At 53.6% G+C, this 24,271-nt stretch overlaps 1 protein-coding gene across 1 annotated transcript in view; it reads right to left on the reverse strand.

Moving 5' to 3' along the window:
* Fads2 (fatty acid desaturase 2) overlaps positions 1-24,271 on the reverse strand; it is a 29,618-nt gene that overhangs the window by 2,291 nt on the left and 3,056 nt on the right. The window contains exons 2-10 of the mRNA XM_027944076.3: positions 20,299-20,409; positions 17,787-17,984; positions 17,579-17,680; positions 13,213-13,338; positions 5,019-5,079; positions 4,662-4,738; positions 1,052-1,149; positions 773-869; positions 458-537 (exon numbers count right to left, since the gene is read on the reverse strand). Coding sequence (XP_027799877.1) covers positions 458-537; positions 773-869; positions 1,052-1,149; positions 4,662-4,738; positions 5,019-5,079; positions 13,213-13,338; positions 17,579-17,680; positions 17,787-17,984; positions 20,299-20,409 — 950 coding nt within the window. The remainder of the gene's footprint in view (positions 1-457; positions 538-772; positions 870-1,051; positions 1,150-4,661; positions 4,739-5,018; positions 5,080-13,212; positions 13,339-17,578; positions 17,681-17,786; positions 17,985-20,298; positions 20,410-24,271) is intronic.

Consider the following 24,271-nt stretch of genomic DNA (forward strand, 5'->3'; position numbering starts at 1 on the left):
AGGAAATGAAAGAAACAGACGGGAGATGGGAAGAAGAACGATGACAAGAGGCGAGACTGGGACAAGGGGCAGCAGAGACAGCCCCTCGGCCACCTGTATTCTAGGGAGGCCATGTAGTGGAGCCTCAGTTTCTCAGTCCATAAAATGGGATCAACCATCCCTGCCCGGCTAGCAGGGATACGAGATGCCCAGGCAAGCTCTCTGAAACTACAACCCTCCAGCCACACGTCAAGGAACGTGCTCACTACTATGGCCATGTGGCACGGGGTCCGGGCACCAATGCTTTGGGGAGAAGCCCAGGGAGCCCCTCTCCTGACCTCAGTGAGGGCGGCTGCGGAGTCGCGCTCTAAGATGGGGAAGTGACCTTGCTGAGGGGAGAGAACCCCACAGGCCGCCCTCTGCCCTGTGGGCCTGGTGGCCACTTCCCTCCCTGCCTGTCTCTCCGGGCCTCACTCACTGGTGCTCGATCTGGAAGTTGAGGTGCCCGCTGAACCAGTCATTGAAGAAGGACTGCTCCACGTTGCAGGTGGCTGCCAGCTGCAGAGGGGAGGGGGTGTGAGTGGCGGGGGCCGCCTAGAGGCCGCGGTCCAGCCAGATTCCCCACCTGTCCCTCTTGGGGATCTTGTCACCCTTTCTTGCTTAGCCCGAAGGTTGCCAGTAGGACACAGGCAGCCCCAGTAAAACCCAGAAGAGCGGGTCCCCTGGTGCAGCCACATCAGGGCTGAGTGCAGGGTCCCCGGGGAGCCTGGTGACCAGCTCTGGCTTCCCTCACCTGGCTGCTGAACCAGTCGCGGTAGTGGTCCAGGTTGATCTCCATGACAATATGATTCATCTGTGTGACCCACACAAACCAGTGGCTCTCCAGGAACCTGGAAGGGAGCCTGGTCAGCACTGCAGCCCCGGGTCCCTCCTTGGGTCCCGCTCAGCCCCTGCTGCACCGTCAGGAGGGAGGTCCCGGGACCACAGGGGTATGTTGGGCATCTCCCGTCAACGCTGGTGCTCTAAAGGGCCCAGGGACCACCAGCCCAGGTGACCAGCCCAGGTGAGGCACCTGATGAAGTTGAGGAAAAGGAGGGACCCCAGGATGCCGTAGAAGGGGATGTAGGTGCAGAAGAAGCGGGCATAGTAGCTGATGGCCCAGGCCAAGTCCTGCGGGAAGAAACAAGATCAGACGCAGGCCTGCCCTGCCCCCCTGCCCTCCTTGCACAGCGCGCCCAACCACAGATGTGCACACACACCTCGCACTGCCAGGCACAGCTGTGAAGAATCACCCCCGACAGCCCTCTGCGGGCTGGACACCAGCCCACGGGGATACAGCACCTCCCCGAACACCACCTGTTGGCTCAGGTCTCCCAACTGCCTTGATGCCCGAGGAAAGGGGGCGTGTTTCAGTAGAGGATCCAAAGGCAGAGGGGCAGCCATGGGCAGCAGCCAGGGGAGGCAGGCTCGGGTGGGTCCAGGGGGTTCTACAGGCTGCGTATGCGCTGCCCACCCACCACGCGTGGCCAGGTGACCAGCTGCCCTCGGCCTGCCTCAGCTCACCAGCACCTGGGCCTCCTTCCTCATCTGTTGCTCCAGCATGAAAACATGGGAGGGCAAAGGCCACACACCCTCTCCAGTCTCCCTCCCCCCCTTCCTGGGGCCACGTGGGCAGCAGGGTTCTGAGCAGCCCCTCCACAGGCAGCACTGCGCAGAGCAGCCCTCTCTCCACTTCCTCTGCTACCCAAGCCCATGTGTCTTGGCTGGCCCACAGCTGTCCTGCTCGTCCTTGTGCACCCTTGCCTCCAAGAAGATCCCCTCTCTCTCCTGTGACACCCTCCCATCCACCAAGTGGCCCAGAGCTCTGCGGCATCGGGAGCCCCTCTCTCCTCAGCACCCTGCGCCAGCTCATTCCCACCTCAGGGCCTCTGCATGGATTGCTCCTGGTGTCAGGAAGGCACACCCAGGCGGTCCTTAAGTACCGACGGTAGACTGCATGGGACAGGACAATGTGTGAGGTGAGGGGTGAGACGGCTGGCCAGGTAGGCCAGAGTCAGCTCAGGTGTGGCTCAGGGGACTGTCCCCTCTCTCGGCAACGGAGAACCATTGTTCTTCAAACAATCCTTCAAAGAGGACCGCACTGGTGTCTTAAAATAGATCCTACCAAGTGGAGTTGGGAGATTCGGAGGTTATTTCAGCAACCCCTGCATGAAATGGTGGGTCCTAGATCGGGACCCACACTGTGGATGAAGAGGTGACAGATTCCAGCCTATTTAGGAGGCAGAAGAGGCCGTATTCGGCAGCCGCTTGGTTGTGAGGAACCTGGGCTGGCCCTGCCGTCAGCCCAGGTGGTCAGGGCTGGGGTGGCCTAGGCTGAGCAGAAAGCGGGAGAGGGCGGCTTAGGAGAGGCAGGAGTTTTCCCTCATTCTCCTTTTCTGGTGTGTCTGCAGGGCAGAAGTGTGGGTGTGGGTACACACATGGAAGAAAATGGGGACGGGGGAGATGCTTGCTGAGTTTTGCGTTGAGTGACATATGGCTATGGGGACCTCTGGCTCCAGGACAGGGATGAGGAGATGCAGGGAAGCCACGGAGCAGGAACAGAGGGAGCAGGGGAGCGGAGGGCAGGGCAGGGGAGGGGAGGGGGCTGGGAAAGGGTTAGGAAGAGCTTCAGGAAGAAGTGGTCAGGGTGTCAGTGACGGTCATAAAGGTGGGCACACATCCCTTGGCAGAGTGGTGAGGCCTTCCTCACAGCTCTTGGGGAGCTGGGCACGGTGACACCTGCCTGTAATCCCAGCAGCTCAGGAGGCTGAGGCAGGAGGATTGAAAGTTGGAGACCAAACTGCAGGTTAGTGAGGCCATAAAGCAACTTAGCAAGACCCTGTCTCAAAATAAAAAATAAAAAGGCCTGGGGATGTGGCTCAGCGATCAAGTGCCCCTGAATTCAATCCCTGGTACCAAAACAAACATAAACGCTCTTGGGCTTGTCCCTCTCTTTCCTCAAGGCCAGGGCTTCCTGGGGCTCCATACTGCAGCCATCTGGCTGAGTCTCTGCTTGACGGGTCACATGCAAGGTGGATGTCTAGCACGCTCCCTGGCTAGATGCCAGAAGTGCCTTCCCATCTCCAAGCTGTGACATCAAAACTGTCTCTGGATCTTGCCAAATGGCTCAGCAGAGCAGCTCTCACTTGGGACTGACAGATGCCCGGCTCTGCCAGCTGGTGCCTTTTAGGAACGTGGTCTGATCTCCTTTCCTGCTCTTCCTGGTCAATGCTTTGTTCCTTACAGAGCAAGCAGGTAAAAAAAAAAAAAAAGTGGGCATTGACACCCAGTCATCCGATATAAAATACAAACGCTAGTTAAATGACCAGGACTGCGGGGCTCAAGTTTCTCCTGGGGACCCGGGCGAGCCCCAGGGGAAACAGCAGTCCCACATGGGCAGGAGATGTGGGTTCTAACATCAGCCGGCAGGAAGCTGGTGAGGACAAGGCCGGCCTGAGCAACTTAGCAAAATCCTGTGTCAAAATAACATTTTAAAAAGGGGTGGGGATGAAGGTCAGGGGTAGGGTGCTCGCCCAGCAGGCACGAAGCCCTGGTTCAATCCCCAGCACCACAAAAAAAGAAAGAGAAAGGAAGGAAGGAAGGAAGGAGGGAGGGAGGGAGGGAGGGCCAGCAAGACCTACTAAGTGACTGGACTTGTCTGTTCTCTGCCGGGGGCGGGGACCATGTCCCTGTGACAGCAAACCCTGCTCTGCCTATGGGTTATTCTGTCAAGGGGGTGTTCTCATCTTGCACAAAATCAAAATCATGATCTCACGTGTACATAAATCCAAGGGTTCCCTCGGGCACCATGGTGCTCAGTCCCCGTCAGGGCCACTCTCGCTCTCTCTTTGGAAGCAGAATCGGGAGACGCCCATAAGCCTGTTATTTTAGGTTGAATTGTGAACCCCACATTTGTATGTTGAATTCTAACCCCTAGTGCTTCAGAAGGCGACCTTATTTGGAAATAGTGTCACTGCTGGTGTACCTAGTTAAAAGGAGGTCATCAGGATGGGCCTTAATCCAATAGGACTGGTGTCCTTATAAGAAAAGGGGGACATCTGCACACAGATAAAGGAAACACAGAGGGAAGAAGATATAAAGGCAGAGAGAAGACGGCATGTACTAGCCAAGGAGAGGGTCTTGGAACCGGCCTTTCCCTGGCAGCCCTCAGAAGGGGACTGCTGACGTCCCTCCAGACTGCAAATTTGGGTTTGCTGAAGCCACCCAGTTCAGGGTGCTGTTACACAATCTTGGCAAAGGAACACACCTGTCTTCTTAGCCAATGCCCAGCTGCTTCCCATTTCTCAACCAGAATGTGGAATGAAAATGTCCAGGAATCCCACAGGGGACGCAGAGGGCAGGGCCGGGCAGGGCCACAGCTGGCTGGGCTGTGTGCCTATCCCAGGCCGCCAGGAAATTTCTAAGGAGCTCCGCAAAGCAGTGGCTGTCCTGCGTGTACGCACTGGAGGAGTCCTTGGAACCGGCATGCTGTGGCCTTCCTGGCTCTGATGGTCCCAGAGGAGGACCCTTGCCAAGAGTGAGCAGGCAGCCCCGGGCCCAGAGAGCCACAGAGGGCACAGGGCAGGACCCGTGGGTGCCTGTGCCCCACTCACCCGCCCCCCGAGCCAGCCCCCTGGACTCACCACCCAGTGTTTGTGAACGATCATGGTCATGATGATCTGATACTGGAAATACAGGGGGATGAGCAGCGGCGGCCCAACTGTGGGAGAGAGTAGAGGCACTTAGAGGCGACCCGCTGAGCACGGCTGGGCTGGAGGTCAGGGAGCCAGGCGGACACTGGACAGAGGCCACCTCGGCAGTGCAGGGGAGGACGGGGCGCAGAAGCCCCACATCACATCTGTGATGTGGGCTGAGTAGGGCCAGCTCCGGCAGGCTGCCGTGACCCCTGCTCCGACAGATTTAGTGTCCTTCCTGGGCCTGGAAGGGACAGCTCCCACAGTGGGGAGAGGTGGCGGGGGGGCAGGCACCCCAGTACTCACTCAGGAAGAAGTACTGGTGCTGGTGGTTGTAGGGAAGGTACTTCAGCTTCTTCTTGCCGTACTGAGGAGAAAGGAGAGATGCGCGTGAGCACCGGCCACCCGGGCCAGCCTCCAGTGCCCCCGACCCACACACTCTGCAGCCACCGTCCCTCCTTGTCAGTCTGCACCCTGAGCCTTCGAGAGCTAGCGGGGGCCAACATTCCTCACCCTGGCTCATGTGTCAGCCCCCACTGGCCAGAATCCCCTGCAGGCCCAAGGGACGGTGCTGACCGAGCTCAGGCTCAGAGGCCCAAGGCCCAAGGCCCAGGCCTGGCTGGGACTGGAAAACTCACATGGGTACAGGGGCCCAGAGGGAGCTCCTCAGCCTTCTCTACCCCTTTGGTGGTCGGAAAAGTTCCTCAGTCTCCCTGGGGAGCTCCCGGGAGCCCACAGAGGCTGGGGGAACCCAGTAAGGGCTGGGAATTGTTAGCGGTCATCAGCCCGGGGGCCTCCACTCCCTGGAGCTGCCCTGATTAATTTCTTTCTCCTTCCTTCCTTCCTTTTTTTTCCTTTTTATTTTTGGTACTGGGGATTGAACGCAGGAACACTCTACCAACCACCGAGCTACATCCCCAGCTCTTTTTATTTTGTTTTGAAACAGGGTCTTGCTAAGTTGCCCAGGCTGGCCTTGAACCTGCAATCTTCCTGCTTCTGCCTCTCGAGTGGCTGGGATCACAGACAGGTACCACCATACTCCGCAGCCCCGAGACGTCTCAGAGTTAATCACTCCTTCCCAGTACACCTGGGAATGCCAACAGACCACACAAGGCCACACGTAGCACAGGCACCAAGGAGTCCCCGGGTGATCTGACTCTTTAGTCCCACAGGCCAGCCCCTAGGAACCAGCCTACCTTGCTCTGTGGGGGCTGAGACCCGAAAAGTTTCATAAAACCAAGTACTGACCCCAGGACACTGCCCTCATCCCAGATCCCAAGGCCAGGGACACCCTCCAGACGGTGTCCATTCCTGTTGTTAGAGTCTGAAGATCAAAGTGAGTTTCAGCTGGGAGAGAGCTCGGCCAGAGCCAGCTCTCCAGTGAGAACACAGAGGAAAGTGCTCATCAGATCACAGGAGAGCCGATGTGCTCTGGCGAGGGAGCAGGTGTGAGGAGGACCAAGTCCAGCCTACCCTTGGACTTCCATCTTGGTGCCAGAGGCCGTGGTCACAGCACATCTGGCCAAAGCACTGCCAGACGCAGTCCCTTTGTTCCATGTGGCTCCGGTGCCCTGGCAAGGAGCTCACTCCTTCCCACAGCATCCCATGTGCCCTCAGCCTGTCATTAAGGTCAGGGCTGAGGCTGGTCTTGCAGGGATCAAGCCAGGGAGGCCTCAGAGGAGCCTTTGATGATGACCCAGTGAAGGGAGGGTTGGGAAGGGCCAGCCTGGGAAGGCGAACCCCCAAAGTGGTCACCTGCGGGGAACACAGAGGCCCAGGGTTCCTGGGAGGCTGTGGCCCACAACACAGGCCCTGGGCCCTTTGCTAACCTCCGCCAGCAGCTGGGGACCCAGGCCCCAGGCCCAGCCTCTAGACACAGGCTCCCCACCACGTCTCACTCCACGGACATCTCTTTCCTCTCGGGGACTAAGCACTAAGAGCAGCCTCCAGGTCAGCAGAGGCCAGAGGGTTCCCCTAGAGGGACTTGAGGCTGTTCGAACTGCTGAGAGGCACGAGGTGGGGGGCACCCAGGGAGTGTACCTGAAGCTGCATCTGTATGACAAACACACTGCTGTCATGGGTTTATGGTGACTTTGCGGGGATGACAAGGCTGTCCCACTTGTATACTCTGCTGGGCCCCACATATAGCTCTTCAATGCCCCAGACTGACCTAGGGGAGACCAGGCACCTTGGTCCCCCTGGGCAGTGGCAGCCCTCAGAACCAGCTTCTGGGAAGCCTTAGGAAGCAGGGGCTCGGGATTTAGGAGCCATTCATTATCTAGACAAATTGCATCACCCCCTGAGCTCTGAGGTCCTGTTGCAAAGTGGAGGTTTGATGTACACACTCCACAGGGTTGTGAGGGCCCAGCGGAAAGAATGGATAGCAAAGCACTATGGGGCAGCAAACGAATGTTACTCATGGTCACGTGTGTGTGCAGCAAGTGACACACCAACACTCGGTGCCCATCAGCCCCCATCTCCACGGCCTCCAATGAGGCAGCCGCGAGGCGGTCTGTCAGGATACAGCAGACCTGCAGCACTTTCCCCAAAATCAGAAAGCGCCGCTATGGCTTTGATGACATCAAGCCCTGCCCTGTGACTAACTCTCGGGCCTGCTTTTCTTTGTCAGCACCTTGTCTGGGAGTGGGGAAGAGATGAAGAGAGGTATTTTAGGAAGCAGAACCAGGAAAATGAGCTCCTGACTTCTTTCTCTACCTGCACCTTTGAGCTGGTGGCTTCATCCCTAGGCCTCAGCTGCTCTCTGAGGGCTGGTGACAGCTCCGCCTCACAGGCTCAGCGAGGACTAAGTGACGGTGCACATGCCTGGTGCTGGGCCCACGGACTCGGTCGGAAAGAGTCAGCTTTCCTCCCAGCTGGGGACTGCAGGGAGTGGGAGACCCCCACCTCCCTCCGCTCCTAACCAGGAGGTCACACATGGAAGAGGGCTGGGGAGGCAGCCGCAGGGGGTAGAGAAAGCAGACAGATGGCACTTTCACCAGCTGGGCTGTAGGCAAGGATGTGGGTGGCTTGCTGTGGCCGAACCCCAAGGAGGAGATGATGGTACACTCAGGACTTGCCTTGAACAGGGACAGAGCGTTCCCAAGCCAAGGCCGACAGCTCGGGACGCAGGCCAGGCCAGAGCGAGGCGAGAGCTGCCAGCCCCGGTGGCTGGGCTGAGCCCTCTGCGCTCAGTCTCTACAAAGCCCACAAGGCCAGCATGGGTGAGGGCCAGAGCGGGTGCCAGGGGCACGAGGAGGGGACTGTTCAAGTTTGAAACAAAAATGTCTGAGGAATGACAAGAGCCTTCCTTGTGTGTCTAGGGCTGGGGGAAGGGGAGCTGCTGAGAGCCGGCTGGTTGCCTCTGGGAACCCACAAACTCACACAGAGAAAACGAGCCACGTGGCCATGTCAGGAATGGGCAGAATGGCAGGGTCCCTACCCAAGGCGCCAGAGAGGAGAGCCACAGTTGTTCCAGGAGGGGACTGGCCACTGTGGTCTGTTCGTGGTCTGCAGGAAGCCTAGGGCTTCCGCTGCCAATGGGCAGAGGGCAGGGACCTCCCCAGATGGGAGAAGCAAGAGGCTCCCAGGCGGATATTCTGGGAGCCATTAACAGTGCTGTGTGGATATGGCCTTGCGCTGCCCTCGACGATATGGGGAAAACAAGGAGCAAAACAAGATTGCTGCATCTAAGGCAGCCATGAGAGTTCCCGTCAATGCACTAAAACCCTAAGCAGAGGTCACAGGATAGAGCCATTAGAAAGAGCATACATTTTCCTTCCCCTCCCCCTTCTTTCTGGTACTGGGGATCAAACCCAGGGGCACTCTACCATTGAAATACATCACCAGCCCTTTCTATTTTTTATTTTGAGGCATGGTCTCACTCAGTTGTTGAGGCTGGCCTTCCACTTGCAATCCTCCTGCCTCAGTCTCCTGAGTCGCTGGGATTACCGACACGTGCCACGGCACCCAGCTACATTTTCTTTATTTTCAAGGATACGATTGTCTATCCAGGAACTCAAAAGAATCGACTGAAAAACTAGAATCACGAAGAGACACCCGTGGACACTAGCTGGACATGACTAGCCAGTTATCGACCACATTCCTGAACCCCAGAGAAAATTTGATCATAAGGGTGAAAATTTAAAAAGAAGTCCCCAAGAGACCAAAGAGCACAAAGCCTTGTCCAGAGAGACAGAAAGGCACTTGAGTGGCTGAGAGGCCCTACTCCTGGGAGGGAAGCGGAAATGTACGGCTGCACATGTTTTCAGAAGAGACAAGTGCTCCATTACTAGCTTCTGAAGAGCCATTAGTGCAGAGTTCTCATGAGCACGGGTCCAGATGACCCGTCCAGACCAGACGCTGGGTGTGGGAGGGCTCATGCCATCATTTGGGGGAGCGGTCACTGTGATCCCTTAGGGGTGCTGGGGAGCCCGGCTGACCCTGGAGAAATGTGAATGTAGAACATCATCAGCCCCCAACCCCCTGGGCAGAAGCTAAGCATTCAGACATAAACCCACAAAGAAGTGAAAACGACATCATGAAGAACTCCCTAAGCATAAAAGTGACGAAAAGAATCTATAGGGAAGGAAAGTGAATATATTTTACTACATAAAACACAGCAACCAAAAATCCTCCTGGAAGTCATAAATAAGACCCAGAGGTAAGGATCTACCTAGGAAAAGGGCTTCACTGGGGTGACCTTGCTGTCTACCTCTCTTCTTGCTGGACAGCCCTCAGGGCCCCTGGCCAGGCTGCTCTGGTCACCTGAGCCCAGGGGTAAGAGCCCTGGAAGGCACCCTTGCTCTGGAAGCTGGGGTGGTGGTCAGGATCCCAAGGCCTGGCCATGCAGGGCAGGGTGGGGGGCCCTGCTGTGGCATGTGAGGCTGACGGGAGACAAGAGCCATCAGACCAATGTCACCTCTGTCAAAACACCAGAGCTCCCTGTGGGTAACAGTGCACGACCTGACCAGGAACCCAGGAAACGTGGGCCCTTTCTGCTCGTGAGTAGGTAAGAAGGGGGTTCCACAAACACTGGTGGGGGCCTGAGTCTTCCAAACGTGATTGGCAGCTGGACAAGGCAGACCTCCACAACCTCCCACCCAAAGGCCAGCATTTGAGAAGTGAGATGTCAGAAGAGGTTCCGCGGGCCACCTCGCAGATGAAGAATTGGAAGCAGAACGGGTGAGACTAGGTTTTACTTGTTAGGGACACAGAGAACATGATCAGAACAGCCAATCGCTCTACCCCATGAGAAAGGAGGCCTTTGTCTGTGCTATCAGAGAGCCTCTAGCTAATCTGTTCTCTATCTAGACACCCCCTAATCAATGCTGGCAAGCTGTTTCCTAAAAGAAAAACAAAGGCTTGTGTTTAAAATCCCTGCCCGGCCAGCCAGAGAGGCTCAGTGCTTCCAAGGTACCGAACTACGGCTCGCTTCCTGTGATTGAGCTGTCACTAGAGACCCAAGTCTGCCAGAGAGAGGGGTTCAAACCAGAACTGGGGAACAGGCTCTCTCCTCCCCATGCTCCAAGCCTTAGACACCAACACTGTTGGGATACTACCTCATTTATGACGCCACTGTTTACCAAGGGTGAATTTGCCTCGCTTGGCCAATGCTTATTGGGCACTCTGAGCACTGTGATTCTTAAGACCTGCGTAAAAACAACAAAGACCCCCTGACTTTGGTTTCCATCACCAGTGTGTTCCCCAAGAGAAAAGGGCATGTAAATATTGTTAAAAATGAAAGGCTCTACTTTAAAAAAAAAAATTGTGGCTGGGCATGGTGAGGTGCACCTGTGATCCCAGATTTGGAAGGTCAAGTTCCCGGCCAGCCTGGGCAAATTAGACTGTCTTAAAATAAAAATATAAAAAAGGTTGTGGATGTAGCTCAGTGATAGAGTGCCCTTGGGTTCAATCCCCAGTATCAAAAAGTGTTCAATGAGAACCTTCTTTAAATGCACTTGGGAGGACTTTTATTTAAAGAAAATTAGGAAACTAGGGGTAGAGCTCGGTAATAGAGCACATACTTAACATGTGCAAGGCTCTGGGTTCAATTACCAGCTCAAAAAAAAAAGGAAGGTAATAGTCAATACTAGTAACACCACATTTTCCTGTCTTAGGAAATGCAGTAGCTGTGCTATGCTACAGAAATGTAACAGAATACTGTACAACCTTCAAAATGGATAAGAAAAATCTTTTTGGGACTCCTGAAACAGGGTCCACATTTGGAGAGGCTGCAAGCTACAGAATGTAGGGCAGAATTTATTTTAAATATTGGGTTTATTTTTGTTTTCATTTTGGTATGTGAACTTGAAACCAGGGGCACTTTACTAATGAGTCACATCCCCAGCCCTTTTTATTTATTTATTTGTTTTTTGAGGCAGGTTCTTGCTAAGTTGCCAAGGCTGGCTTGGAACTTGCAATCCTCCTGCCTCAGCCTCCGGAGTTGCTGGGATTATAGGCATGCATCACCATGCCTGGCTTGAATTTTGTTGTGAATGAAACAGATACATGTATATTCATATACACAGAAAATGTTGGGAAGGACATAGGACATCTTGTCAACAGGGGTAACCCCCAGGGTCATAAGACCTGGGGCAAAGAGTGTGGTGGAGATACTAGAAGAATCACCTTTTAATGTTACATATTTTTATATTATTTCAATATTTACACCAAATATGTATAAACATGAACTCATATAAAAATGAGATGGTGTACAGAGCCATAGTAACATAAATGGCATGGTGTTGGCACCAAAACAGACACGTAGACCAATGATACAGAAGACACAGAGACAAACCCACATAAATACAGTTATCTCACACTAGACAAAGGCACCAAAAACATATTGGAGAAAAGATAGCCTACTCAACAAACGGTACTGGGACAACTGGAAATCCATATGTAGCAAAATGAAATTAAACCCATATCTCTCACCCTGCACAAAACTTAACTCAAAGTGGATCAAGGACCTAGGAATTAGACCAGAGACGCTGCACCTAATAGAAGAAAAAGCAGGCTGAAATCTCCACCATGTCAGCTTAGGAACTGACTTTCTTAACAAAACTCTTAAAGTGCATGAAGTAAAATCAAAAATCAATAAATGGGATGGGATCAAACTAAAAAGCTTCTTCACAGCAAAGGAAACATTCAATAATGGGAAGAGAGAGCCTTCAGAATGGGAGAAAATCCTTACCACACACACATCCGGGAGAGCACTACTCTCCAAGATATATCAAGATCGCAAAAAACTTAACACTAAAAAACCACAAATAACCCAATCAATCCATAGGCAAAGTAACTGAACAGACATGTCACAGAATAAGAAATATAATCAATCAATAAATTCATGAAAAAATGCTCGGCATTTCTAGCAATTAGAGAGATGCAAAACTACACCAAGATTCCATCTTACTCCAGTCAGAATGGAAATCATCAAGAATACAAGCAACAATAAATGTTGGCAAGGATGTGGGGGAAAAGGTGCACTCATACATTGCTAGTGGAACTGTAAATTTGTGCATCCACTATGGAAAAAAGTATGGAGATTCCTAAGAAAACTTGGAATGGGCCACCATTTGACCCAGTCATCCCACTCCTAGGTTTATACCCAAAGGACTTAAAGTCAGCTTACTACAGTGACACAGCTACATCAATGTTTACAGCAACCCAATTCACAATAGCTAAACTGTGGAATATTACAATAAGCAAAATAAGCCAATCCCAATGAATCAAAGGCCAAATGCTTTCTCTGATATCTGGATGCTAATTCTCAATAAGGGTATTGGGGAGGAGAATAGAGGTAATGTGGACTAGATGGAGGGAACTGAAGGGAGGTGAGGGGGTATGGGGTTAGGAATGATAGGAGAATGAATCAGATATTATTACCCGACGTGCATATATGATAACATGACCTGTGTAACTCTACATCTCGTACAACCAGACAAATGAGAAGATACACTCCATTATGTATGATGTGTCAAAATGCATTCTACTGTCATGTATAACCAATGAGAACAAATTTATATATGAGATGGTGTGGTTGAATGGAAGGAAACGGCCTAGTGGCCAGGATCTAAGACTTCTCTAGACTGAACTGTAAGCCCTGCGACTCGGAAGACACCCCGTTATCTCACTGGGCCTTGATGATTCTCATCTATGAGTGAAACAGCACGGACCAGGCCATGCTGAGGTTCCTCCTACAGGGGAGACTCCCAGGGGGCTATGAGTCACCAAATAGTTTTCTCAGCATGATCTGGCCCATGGGGGATCCAGCTTTAGCCTGGAACCTTGTCTTCCTGCTAAACTTGAAACAGATTCCCCATGGGAGGAAGGGAGGAGTATTCCTATGGAGGCCCCTCCTCCTACTCTCCAGGTAGAATAATCTGGGAGCCTAGGAAAGTGTTCTGAGTGCATCAGAGACCAGTTTCCTGGGTGCATGTTGACCCTACGGGATCCCTCCCCTCCCCTCTATGACACCTCTTATGTCAATGCTGTCACATACCTCAAGGGCCTGCCATTCGCCGAGGACAAACACGTGAAGCATCTTCACGTCTGGGTCCTTGTGGAAGATGTTGGGCTTGGCGTGGTGCTGGAAGTGGCGATGGTTCCACCACTTGGCAGAGGCTCCCTGCGGAGAGAGGGGCTGGGGTGAGCCATCCGGCCCAGAGGCAGAACTCACCTGCGACAGGCTCTGCAGGACAGTTCCTGGTCCCCCGACACACAGGCCGACCTCCATATCCCACTTGAGGTGGTGCCTTGGGCCCCTGAGAGAACGAGGCCCTGTCACGGCTGAGCCCCCAGTGCAGGGAAGTCCCCTCTTCTCTCCAGCCTCAGCTTCGCCCTTCACACGATGGTGCTGTGGGTGGAACGTGCTGGTGTCGGGTCGCAGGGTGAGGGGCGGGGTGGTCTCTGCCTCTGCCCACGCCCGCTCACCCAGGCTCATGCCTTGGGCACCAGCATTGACAAGGGGGAAGGGTCTCGGGTCGGTAAGAACCCTTCCCCACCAGGGACCTGGCAGTTTCTCTCCTGGATGTGCAGTTAAGAGAAACGAAAACGGATCCGCAGAAAAACCTGCGCATGAATGTTCACAGCAGCATTCTTGAAAACAACCAGAAAGTAGAAACGACTCAAATGCCCATCTGCAGGAGAATGGAGAGACAACACGTCGTGTGGCTACACAGTGGAATCGTTTGGCCAGACCTTAAGAAAGAATGAAGCACTGACACGTGCCGCAACACGGACGGACCTGGAAACGCAAAGTGAACGGAGTTAGTCGCAAAGGATCCTCAGTCCCCCATTCCAGATATGAAAGCTACAGACAGAAAGATCTGCCCAGGCCTGGGGCGGGGGGTGAGGAGGGGACGGCAGATTGAGATGTGATGGTGAAGGGGTGCAGGGTTTCTTCTTGGGGTAAAGGAGGTGCTCTAAAATTGACTGTGATAATCGTTCCATTAATTATGAATATACTACACACATATTCACTGCTTTGGACACTTTATTTTTGCAGTACTGGGGATGGAACCCAGGGGCGCTCTACCACTGAACTACATCTCCAACCCTTTCTATTTTTTTATTTTAAGACAAGATCTCACCAAGTGGCTGAGGCCAGCTTTGAACCTGTGATCCTCTTGCCTCAGCCTTCTGAGGAGCTGGGATTACAGGTGTGCACCACTGCACCTGGCTTGATTTGTACACTTTAAATGGGCAAAGGCATAATATCTTTAAACACGTTTTCTTTGTGTTTGGAGGCTCAGACACAGGACTGGGCTGGAGCGATGCTGAGGTCCCTGACCTATCAGCAGGCTCTAGGGGGGCTGACAAATAGTTGTTAACAGGGTCAGGGAAGGGCCACCCTGATTCTGGCACTGAAGCTAGGATTCCATGAGACAAGGAGCTCACACAGCAAGGATGTTTATTTCAAGGCCACAGACTGTTACGTCACCGGCTCAACCTCTTGAAGCATTCTGCTGAATTGTGTCCCTCAACAAAGTTCATTGCTCCGTGGAAGAAATCAGTCTTTGCTGACCCTTGAGCATCAGAACGGCATGGTGACGGCCAGATCAATGCTAGGGCTAGGGTCCGGCCATCCGCAAAGTGGCCCTATTTGCTAAAAGCAAACAGTTTACTTGGGAGGTGTTTTTGGCACAAATGCAACGTCTGGACACTCATAGCCATGGGTGGGGACGGCTACAAACAGCTGTGGCCTTTGCAGTGACCTCAGGCCCCTGTGGACAGGCGAGCCTCAAAACCCATCCGAGCAAAAACCAAAATGTCAGAGAGGAAAAGCCCGGAGGTTTGAGGAATCAGATGACACATTCACATCTGAGGCCAGGGGAACAAACGTCCTGGGAAGAAGCGAGTGGAAAAGTCCCTGGCACGAGGACATTGAGGAGCAAGGCCACGTGACAAGAGAGCAAGCTGCGGACAATATGCCAGCACAGGCCTGGGGTGCAGCTAGGCAGAGCACTGGCTGGCCTAGCACCTCAGGGCCTCGGTTCTACCTCCCACGCTGCAAAAGCAAAGCAAAAACCCAACGCACCCACCTAGAGATGTTTGTTAAGTGGATAATCAGAGGGACAAAAGTGAGACAGCCACGGCTAGCCCCTCACTGGGCGCAGGTGCTAACTGGGCTCCGACGTGATGAAAACACTTGTTCCTGCTGTTCCTCGGTGGTGATTCTCTTCCACTCTTCCCCAAGCAAAGTCCTACTCATCCTTCGGGAACCCCTCCACTGGGACACTGTGGAGCCTGCCAGCGTCCTCAGAATTCAGAGCAAACGCTGCCTGCTCTGAGCCAGCTGCTCTGCTGGGCCCTGAGAACAGAGCTGGGAACCAAGAGACAAAGCCCTCGTCCCCAGGGAGTGGCGCGCCAGATTTTAGAGCAAGCTGTGAGCCTCCGGAGTCTGGGGGGGCCCGGGGTGAGCCGTAGGCCACACCACTGACTCAGCTCTGCACACAGCACCGCGGACACGGGCAGAAGAGGCTGGCGAGCCACGACTGCAGTCCGAGTCCCTGAGCCCAAGGACCTTGATGCTGTCAGCTCGGAATTCTGATTTCCTAGTGAATGATCCACATGGAGGCCAGTGCTCGGTCTTGCCCTGGCCTTCGGTCTGATGAACGAGCCGGGCTACAGGAATCTTCAGGGACCAAGGCCGTGGGGCTGGAAGGCCTTTGCTGCCCAGATTCTAGAAACAGCACGCAGCCCATCTTTGTCAAGGGCATGGGGCGAGCATGGGGAGCGCATGGGGCGGGAGTGAAATGTTACTCTCCAACCCTGAGAAGGGTTTTATCCGACAGAACACAGCACAAGAGGAAACAAAGTGCTGTGCATTCATACCCGCTCCCTCCACCCCTGAAGTTCTGGAAGCCATCCAGGTTCTCAGACCTTTCAGGCTCAGAGCCCGGCAAATGCTGGCCGGGGAATGGGTGGCCAGCTCGGGGCTTGTCACCCTCTGGCTGATCTACAGCTGGCAAGCCCAGAGCCCAGGAGATGTGAGCAGCAGCTTAACCTAGACACAGGTCCCCCTCTCCAGCATGGGCAGGATGGCGTCTCCAGGACCCAGCTAGATACTGTTAGGGGAGGGCTGGCGTTGGGGATGATCAGGCCTCCTTTCCCAAACCAGGGAGATAACACCTATCAGATCAGCACAAGGTGTCACTGGCAAGTGGCTCATCTTAGTAAACTTGCTGAGCAGTAATGCCTCTCTCTGTGGGTCTGTCTCCTCACCCAGGGGTGCCCAAGACCGAAGAGGCTCACAGCTTGCCTGAGGGCTCTGGCCCTTGGCAGGCACACAGCTATAGTGGGCAAATCTTGCAGGGTCATCTGTGCCTTACTTCCTGGGTTTTTAACAACTTTTTTATCTTTGGCTCATTTGGGCATCATACAGTTTGACGTCCCTTATCTAACAACTTATCCATGACCACAGTATCGATGGTCCCCAACTTACAAAGGCTTGACTTATGATTCTTTGATTCTATAATGGCATTAAATAAGGCGTCAGTAGAAACCCTCCTTTGACTTTCCATCTTTTCCCAGGCTGGTGTAGGCACTGCAGGACTCTCTGGAGGCTGGGCGTGGCAGCCAGCCACCGATCACAAGAATAAACAGCCAGCACCCGACAGCGCACCGTGTTGCTCAGCCGTGGGTAGGTGAGTTACAGGTGCTACGTACACTCTCAACGTACGGGTTGAGTTCTTCCAAACTCCGTCAGAAGTTAAGGGGCATGCCTGTCTTCCTTTTGTACCCCACATATTTCCAAAGAGCATTTGAGAGGTTTAAGAGAAAGGACTCACATAGACAAAGTGGTTCAGACGGAACCAACCAAAGGCAGAGGGTCAGGATGATGGCCCTTCCAGATGTTGCTCCGCACTTCCCGGAGCCAGAGGATAAAAATAGGGACACAATGTGAAATGGCTCTCCTCCACAGTGAGAGGAAGCCCAGCAAGTCACCAGGGGAGAGGGCTTCTTCACCGGCCCCAGACTAACAGTTAAGAAGCGCCAAACAATATGACCAACGGAGCCAGGAGACAAGAAAGGGGGGTGTCTGTTTTTATAATCAGAACATGTGCCAGGCGCGGTGGCACATGCCTATGATCCCAATGACTCAGGAGGTCACTGAGCCTGGGCAACTTGTGATACCCTGTCTCAAAATGAAGAAAGAAAAACAAACAACGTGGTTTTGCAGGTACGGCTTGGTACCAAGTCATGCTCTGGGGGAACAAGGACCAGCGTGTGGCCACACGGTCCATCCCAGCAGAAGACACTGGGAGGGCCTGCCTTGTTCCTGAGCGGTCCTGGAGCACTGACCCCGGAGGTCCTGGTGTCAGCAAAGTGAGATGTGCGGTGACAACTGCTGATTGATAGTTTACCTTTAAGTGGCCGATGACGAACTTGTGGACGATGTGGTTCCACTTGGACTTCTTGTAGACAGAAAGGTGGCCATAATCATGTTGCAGCCATCCAGCTTGGGCCTGGGGACAGAGGGCCACAGAGGCCGTCACAGAATCAGCGAGGTGGGGGAGCCAGTGGGTAGAGCGGGCAGGACTTCCAGAGACGGGTGAGGGTGTCATGCCTCACCTGAGAGGTAGCAAGGACAAAGGCTGTGACGAGGGTAGAAATCCAGCCATTGCCGAAGTAAAAGACAGTGAACCAGGCGATGCTCTCCATGGCGATGATGTGGGCCAGGAGCAGGAAGAAGAACAGGTGGTTGGTCTTGAACAGATTCATGTCCTCAGCAGTCTTCCTCAGGTTCCGGAAGTCCTCGGTGATCTGAGCCTATGACCAAGAACACAGAGAAGGGAAGGGGCTGCCTGCCCATCCGAGAGGACCGATGTTTGGAACCCAGGACACCCTTCAGAAGCTGTGGCAAGAGGGGACAATCCACTATCCCAAATCCTGCAGGAGCTGGACCACCACATACTGCAACAGCTGACATTGCCACATGCCTGCTGCGCGTGTGGCACAGGCCTGGGGACTCTGTACTGCCACAGCAGTAAGTGACAAAGAATTAGACTCAAAAGCTGGCATCTCATACCTCAATGTTCTCAGCAGGTTTTTCAGGATGGTTGAAGGTGGAAACAACCCAAATGTCCAGAGATGGACGAAGGGCTGACCCAAATGCAGCCTATACGTACAATGGAATAGTATTCAGCCTTTAAAAGGACATTTCCGACACATGCTACAATACGGAGGAAACCTGAAGACATTGTGCTAAGTGCAATAGGCCAGTCCCTGTCACAGGAGGACAGATACTGTAGATCCCTCTTAGGCGGGGTCTGTAGAGTGGTCAAATGCCTAGAGCAGACTGTTGACGGTGGCTTCCAGGGGCCGAAGGACGTGGGGAATGAGGAGCTGGTGTTTCATGAACATGGATTTTAGTTTGAAACAATAAACAAGTTCCAGAGCTGGATGGTGGGGTGGCTGAGCAACAGTGAGAGAAACTGAGTGCCGCTGAACTGGGCACGTAAGTACGGTGAAGTTCTATGTTAAGCATATTAAGCAACACTTTAAAAAGGAAAGCTTGTATGTATTCACCACCCGCCACTCTGCGTCACTCTGGAGAACTGAAGGAAGTGAAGTGGGGGACACAAACAAGTCAGGCTGGTCCCTGCCCACAGAGGGCCTGGGGCACAGGGGAGGACAGGTGAGCGCCGGGCACAGGGAGCCAGGGGTTGAGGCGGAGTCCGGAATGGCCCTGGGTCAATGCTGGGCGTCACGGCAGAGCGAAGCAGCAGGGGACAGAGAGCGGAGCATGGAAGAATGGCTGGGTGGGTGTGGGGGAGGGGACTGTGCAGGAACCTGGGTGACACCTGGGGGACAGGTGCAGAATCTGAAGAGCAGCTGTCCAAGCTAAGGAGCAGAAAGGGGAGAGGCGGGTGGAGCGGGAGAAGCCAGGCCGGAAGGAAGGAGCTTAGGACGCAGCGGAGGGGACGGCTGGAACCGGGGAGGGCCAGGTGGAGGAGAGGAGATGACCAGGTCAGCCAGGGCAAGGGGTGCAGGTGATCTCCTGTGTGCCCTGGTGGCAAAGGCGAGAGGAGAGGGGGAGACCCAGGTTGGGAAAGGGCCTGGCCCCTGCAGGACACGCAGGACGGTCTGCATCTGTTCGGGAGGGCCAGACGCAATGGCAGGGGGCCAGTCAAGAGCCTGGGTTAAGAAGCCTGTGTCCAGCCTGGCTGGGCTGAGGCCACTGAGATGGAGGCTAACTATGAACCACTCCAGGGTGGGGCCCAGCTCAGGCAGGGAGCAGGAGACAGAGGGCCCATCAAGAGGAAGCATGTGGCGTCTCCAGGGCTTCACCCTAGACAGGAGTCAGAAGCCATGTCCTAGGGCTGGCAGGGGCCATGGTGGCCCCAGAGCAGAGGGGATGAACCGACCACAGCCTCCAAGGCCCTCAGAGGAAGCAGGATTTCCACAGAGGCCACCCCAGCCCTGGGGTCACAGGCAGGCCTTGTGCAGACCCCCACGCGGCCCTGGACACACACTGTCGGGGACAAGGCTGGGCCAGACAGGCTTGAGGAAGGGACTGGACTCGGTGCCTCATCCCTGCTTAGGACCAGGATAGAACTGGGCTTGCTGCGCAGGAGAAGGCCAGGACTGGGAGGAGCGGGGAGGCCGGCCAGGGCGACTGTGCAGGAACTCAGAAGCACAGAAGCAGGGTCTGGCACGCGGGCCCCTTCGCTGTTGAGCAGGGCGGCCCCACGAGGCCCAGGTGTTTCTTCACACACCACCCTCACCGAAGCCCAGCAACCAGCAGGGCATCTGACCCAGAGAAGATGAATAACGAATGAGCAAATGATGGTCACTCTCCCAAAGTGACCTAGGAATACATTTATTCCTAGATTGTCAAATCCAGGAAGGGAAGGAGGAGGAGGAAAATGAGGTTAGCTGGGAGAGGGGGATGCCACTAGCTATGGCCAGTCCCTGGCTGTCGGTGGGAGCTCTGAGGTCCACTGTGACCCTGGGTGCTCCATGGAAGCTCCTCCTGGACTGTCCCAAAGGCTCCGCTGCCCCCAGCCCTGACATTGTGGCCCTAGAGTGAGGGAGCCTCCCCAGGACCCCCAACCCTGCTCAGGTTTGAAGTCCTACTCACGCTCTTGCCACGATCCAGGCTGGGCTCCTCTGGGGCCAACTCGCCAATCAGCAGGGGCTTCAGGAACTTGCGGACAAAGTCAAGGTCAGGGTGGAAGGCATTGAAGGCATCCTGGAGAATAGAGGAATAAAGGCGAGAATGAGCCCCAGCCCTCGGCCTGCTTTTCTGGCCCCAGGGAAGATAGTGCTCACCAGTAGCAGCCCAGTGTACATATCCACACCAAGCAGGGCATCCACCATCTGGCCTCAAGAGCTCTCTCCAGTCTCATCCCCCAGACAGATCCCTCAACCAGGAGCAATCCTAGAGCTGTGTTCATCTGGGGCCTGCTGAGCTGGCCAAGGGTTTGAGTGCGCATCCTGGGAGGTGCGCCCACAGGGGTTGGGCCTACTCCTAAGCTGGGTGCCTCACACAGTGTGCAAATCACAATACCCACCACCCTGGGGAGCTCCTCACCCACACACCCACAATTATCAATGAAAAGAACAAGACCAAAGACAAGTACAACACGGAAAACAAGCTTAGGACAGAACTGTGAAAAAACACTTCTGTCAAGAGTCTTGGGAGATCTAAATTCAATGTGTTAAGGGAGGGGTGTTGAGCCTCAGTTTATTTTCCTTACTTCCCAAATTTTCCCTAACACCACTATCATGTTATGCATTTTAATCTCTCCTAAGGATGAAGTAAAAAATGCTTAGTTTGGGGAAAGTCAGAAAGTGTACAGAAGAATAAAGAGAAAAATAATTACCATCAAGAAAGTGGCCATCATTGCTAATAATTTTAGCATTTTTTCCTTCCGACTTTTTCTATACATATTAAATAAATTATCTCATTAAAATAGAGATGAGCGGGCACCAGGAGCCCCCAGGGCTGAACAATAGGATGTTCCAGTGGCACAACCTTTACCCCACATCAAACTAGTCCCTAGAATGGAGAGGTCACCAGGACTGAAGGAGAAGCCTAACAGCACCATGGGAAACCAAGAGAAAAATCAATATGGCGGGTGGAGGTGGGGTGGAAACATGGGTTTGTGGGAGAAGGGTCTAGATGAAAAGAAACTAAAAAGACATACAAACTGCAATGCCTTAGCTTGAAAGACTCCTGTTTGGAGGAAAAATACAAGTTTTACAAGACTCTCTTCAGGGTTAGACATACGGATTGGCTATTTGATCCTATCCAGGAATGGCTATTCATTTGCTTGGAAGGGACCCAGGGAGTGCGATCATGATGAAGCATCTCCTCACTCTCAGGAGAGGATGCTGAAGAATTTAGGGGTGCAGACACACCACAGGGATGCGACTTATTTTCAAAAGAAAAATGGTCTGCGTATAAGGAGAAAGCAGATGTGGCCAGGTGTCACAACTAGCGGCTGTGGGCCGAGAGGATAAAAGGTGCTCACCTGCTCTTTCAATATGTCTGTATGTTCAGAGAATTTCCAAGTTAAAAAAGAAGTGGGGGGAGAGAAGGTGGGAAATGCTGGCAACTCCTAAAACTCTTCACCCCCACACCAAAGTATCTCCTGACAGCGACTGTCAGTCCCCTCCGGCTTCCTCGCTGCGCCTGCCCCCTGTATCCTGTCCTTGCCTCGTTTAGAGCAGACATACAGAGCAACACTTTATGCAGGGGAAAACTGGGCCTGGGGCTTTAAAAGAAAAAAAATCTCTGAGCCCCCCCTTGCTGAAGGGAAAGGTATGGGTCAGATCCAAGGGTCAGAACAGGTGACTTTTCTGAGACAACAGAGGAGCCTGCAGGGGAGGAAGTGAGGAGGCCCAGGACCCAGCCCTGATCCGCTCTGCCTGCCCCGAACTCAGACGTCTCTGCCAAGCGAGGAAGGCCCTGGGAAGGGCCCAGCTGGAGCCGCCAGAGTCAGGGGCCCTTCATGTGTCCCTCTCACATCAAACCCCGGCCTTTGAGAAACAAACAGGAAGTCCTCGGTATAGTGCCCCAGGAACAACTTCAGTGTCTGAGAACTAAATGATGCCTCTCAGCTAATCACGGAAAGGTAAAGTCCAATACCTGGCAAGTGTGTTCACCGCAGCCTTTCCCAAGGGCCAGACATGGCCTCGCTGGCTGTACCTGGGAACCTGGTCTCACAAGGACTTGAAGGGGTTCCACCCTGCAGACCTGTTCTGAGTGTCTTCATCTACTGCTTTACACAGCCCTGCGTATACTTCTGGAATACCAGTGTTCTCCTCCATCTCCTACACCCACACCTTGGTGGTTGGTCTAGCTGCATGTACCGAGGTGGCAGAGGCTCGTCACTGAGCCACACGAGTGGCCTGCATCATAAGCCACTACTCTTTACCTAACTCTGGGAGGCAGGTCCTCGATTAGAGATGAGAAAGGACTCCCAGGTTGGTGAAGCCACTTGTCCATGGTCACTTTGCAGGGATTAGCTGGTCAGAGCTCCAACTAGCTGCGTTTACTCTAGATGTTTCCTCTGTTCATACAAAGACCTCAATCAAAGCAAGTTTCCATCTCCCTGAGAGTTAATCATTTTCTCTGTCTCCCCATTTAAGTTGCCATAAATGTGCCTCACACACTTCCAGAAGTGTCCCAACAGCTCTTTGGGACAGGGATGTCTGTTGATTGCAAGGTAGGCCACGGTACACGGCAAGACAGAGCCAACCCAAACGTTGATTTTGGAACCAGGTTCTATCCTGTTCTGACAGGGAGAGAAGCCAAAGCCCTTCTAGCAAGAGAACCCGGGACTCCAGAAGGGATGCTGGGCCTGGGCAGGAGGCCTCCCACTGAGCTGCAGCCAGTAGGAAGCAGGCAATTCAATGCCCCCTAGATCTCGGACACAAAGCTGCCCCCAGGCTAGGAACACGGAAGGCCAGGACTCACACCCAGGCTCTCTCCCCTGAATACCACGCCCCTCCTGCCTGTCCACCACATGGCCTCACTGAGTCTCTTCAATTGCTGCCTTTTCCCAAGAACAGCACAGGAGCAAGCGGGAAGCTGGAGCGTTCCTCTGGCCTCCTCTTGCCTTCCCTGGATTTTAGAGCTGAGCAAGGCAGATAAGGCAGGAAAAGGGACAAGGCCAGCTGGGGAGGGACAAGATTAGTGCCTAGAGGCTGACAGTCCAGAGTCAAGCAAGCTTGAGAGCGATGAGGGAAGCAAATCCAGTAGATTCAGGTCACTGTGAATTATTCATCTTCCTGCCAGGGCCCAGCTCAGAGTCATGGAGCTTCTCAATGAATGTTTGATGAATCCCAAGTGGAGGACGTTCTGTAGGGGATGGGGACTGCAAGGAAAAGCGCAGACACACTTTTGAGGCACAACGGTGAGGGTTCTTGGCGCCCACAGCCTGGCAAAGACAGGAGAAACTCCAGGGAGCAGAGGGAAGAGATCGGAGAGGCAGAAATAGGAAATGAAAGAGGAAGAGGGGGAGTGAGCCCACACGATTCACTGCCAGAAGATCCTGAGTTTCGGGTTTAAGCACTGCTGCTTGAACAAGGTTTCCGAACCTTAATAATGAGAATATCTACATGGCTGATCTAAGGATTAAATAAGATAACACATATGAATGCACTTTACGAAGTTGCAAGAATTAGGTGACTTTGTCTTTTTTTTTTTTTTAAGATATAGGAGCTTGCTATATTGACCAGGTTGGCCTCCAACGCCTGGGCTCAAACAATCTTCCTGCCTCAGCCTCCCCAGCAGCTGAGACTACGGGTATGCACCACAGTACCTGGCTAAGTGACTTTTTATTATAAGCACAGCCAAGGTCTAAATTCTGCAGAAAAACCTAAGGACAATTGCTCCCTCCTTTGGGGGAAGAGGTAGGTCCCTAACTTCTACATCTTCTTTTCTGTAGAAACAGAAAAATCCCCTACTGACATCTGGATTGTGCCCAAAATGGCTTCTTCTTTAACTTATGGCTTCTCTTTCCAGCCCCTTGTTAGGATGTCACTGGACTGTAGGTGGCTCAGAGCTACGTACTAAGGGGATACCCATCTGTCTGCTGATCCGT

The sequence above is a fragment of the Marmota flaviventris genome, chromosome 9 (assembly GCF_047511675.1).
Source record: "Marmota flaviventris isolate mMarFla1 chromosome 9, mMarFla1.hap1, whole genome shotgun sequence".
In the NCBI taxonomy this organism is placed as follows: Eukaryota; Metazoa; Chordata; class Mammalia; order Rodentia; family Sciuridae; genus Marmota; species Marmota flaviventris.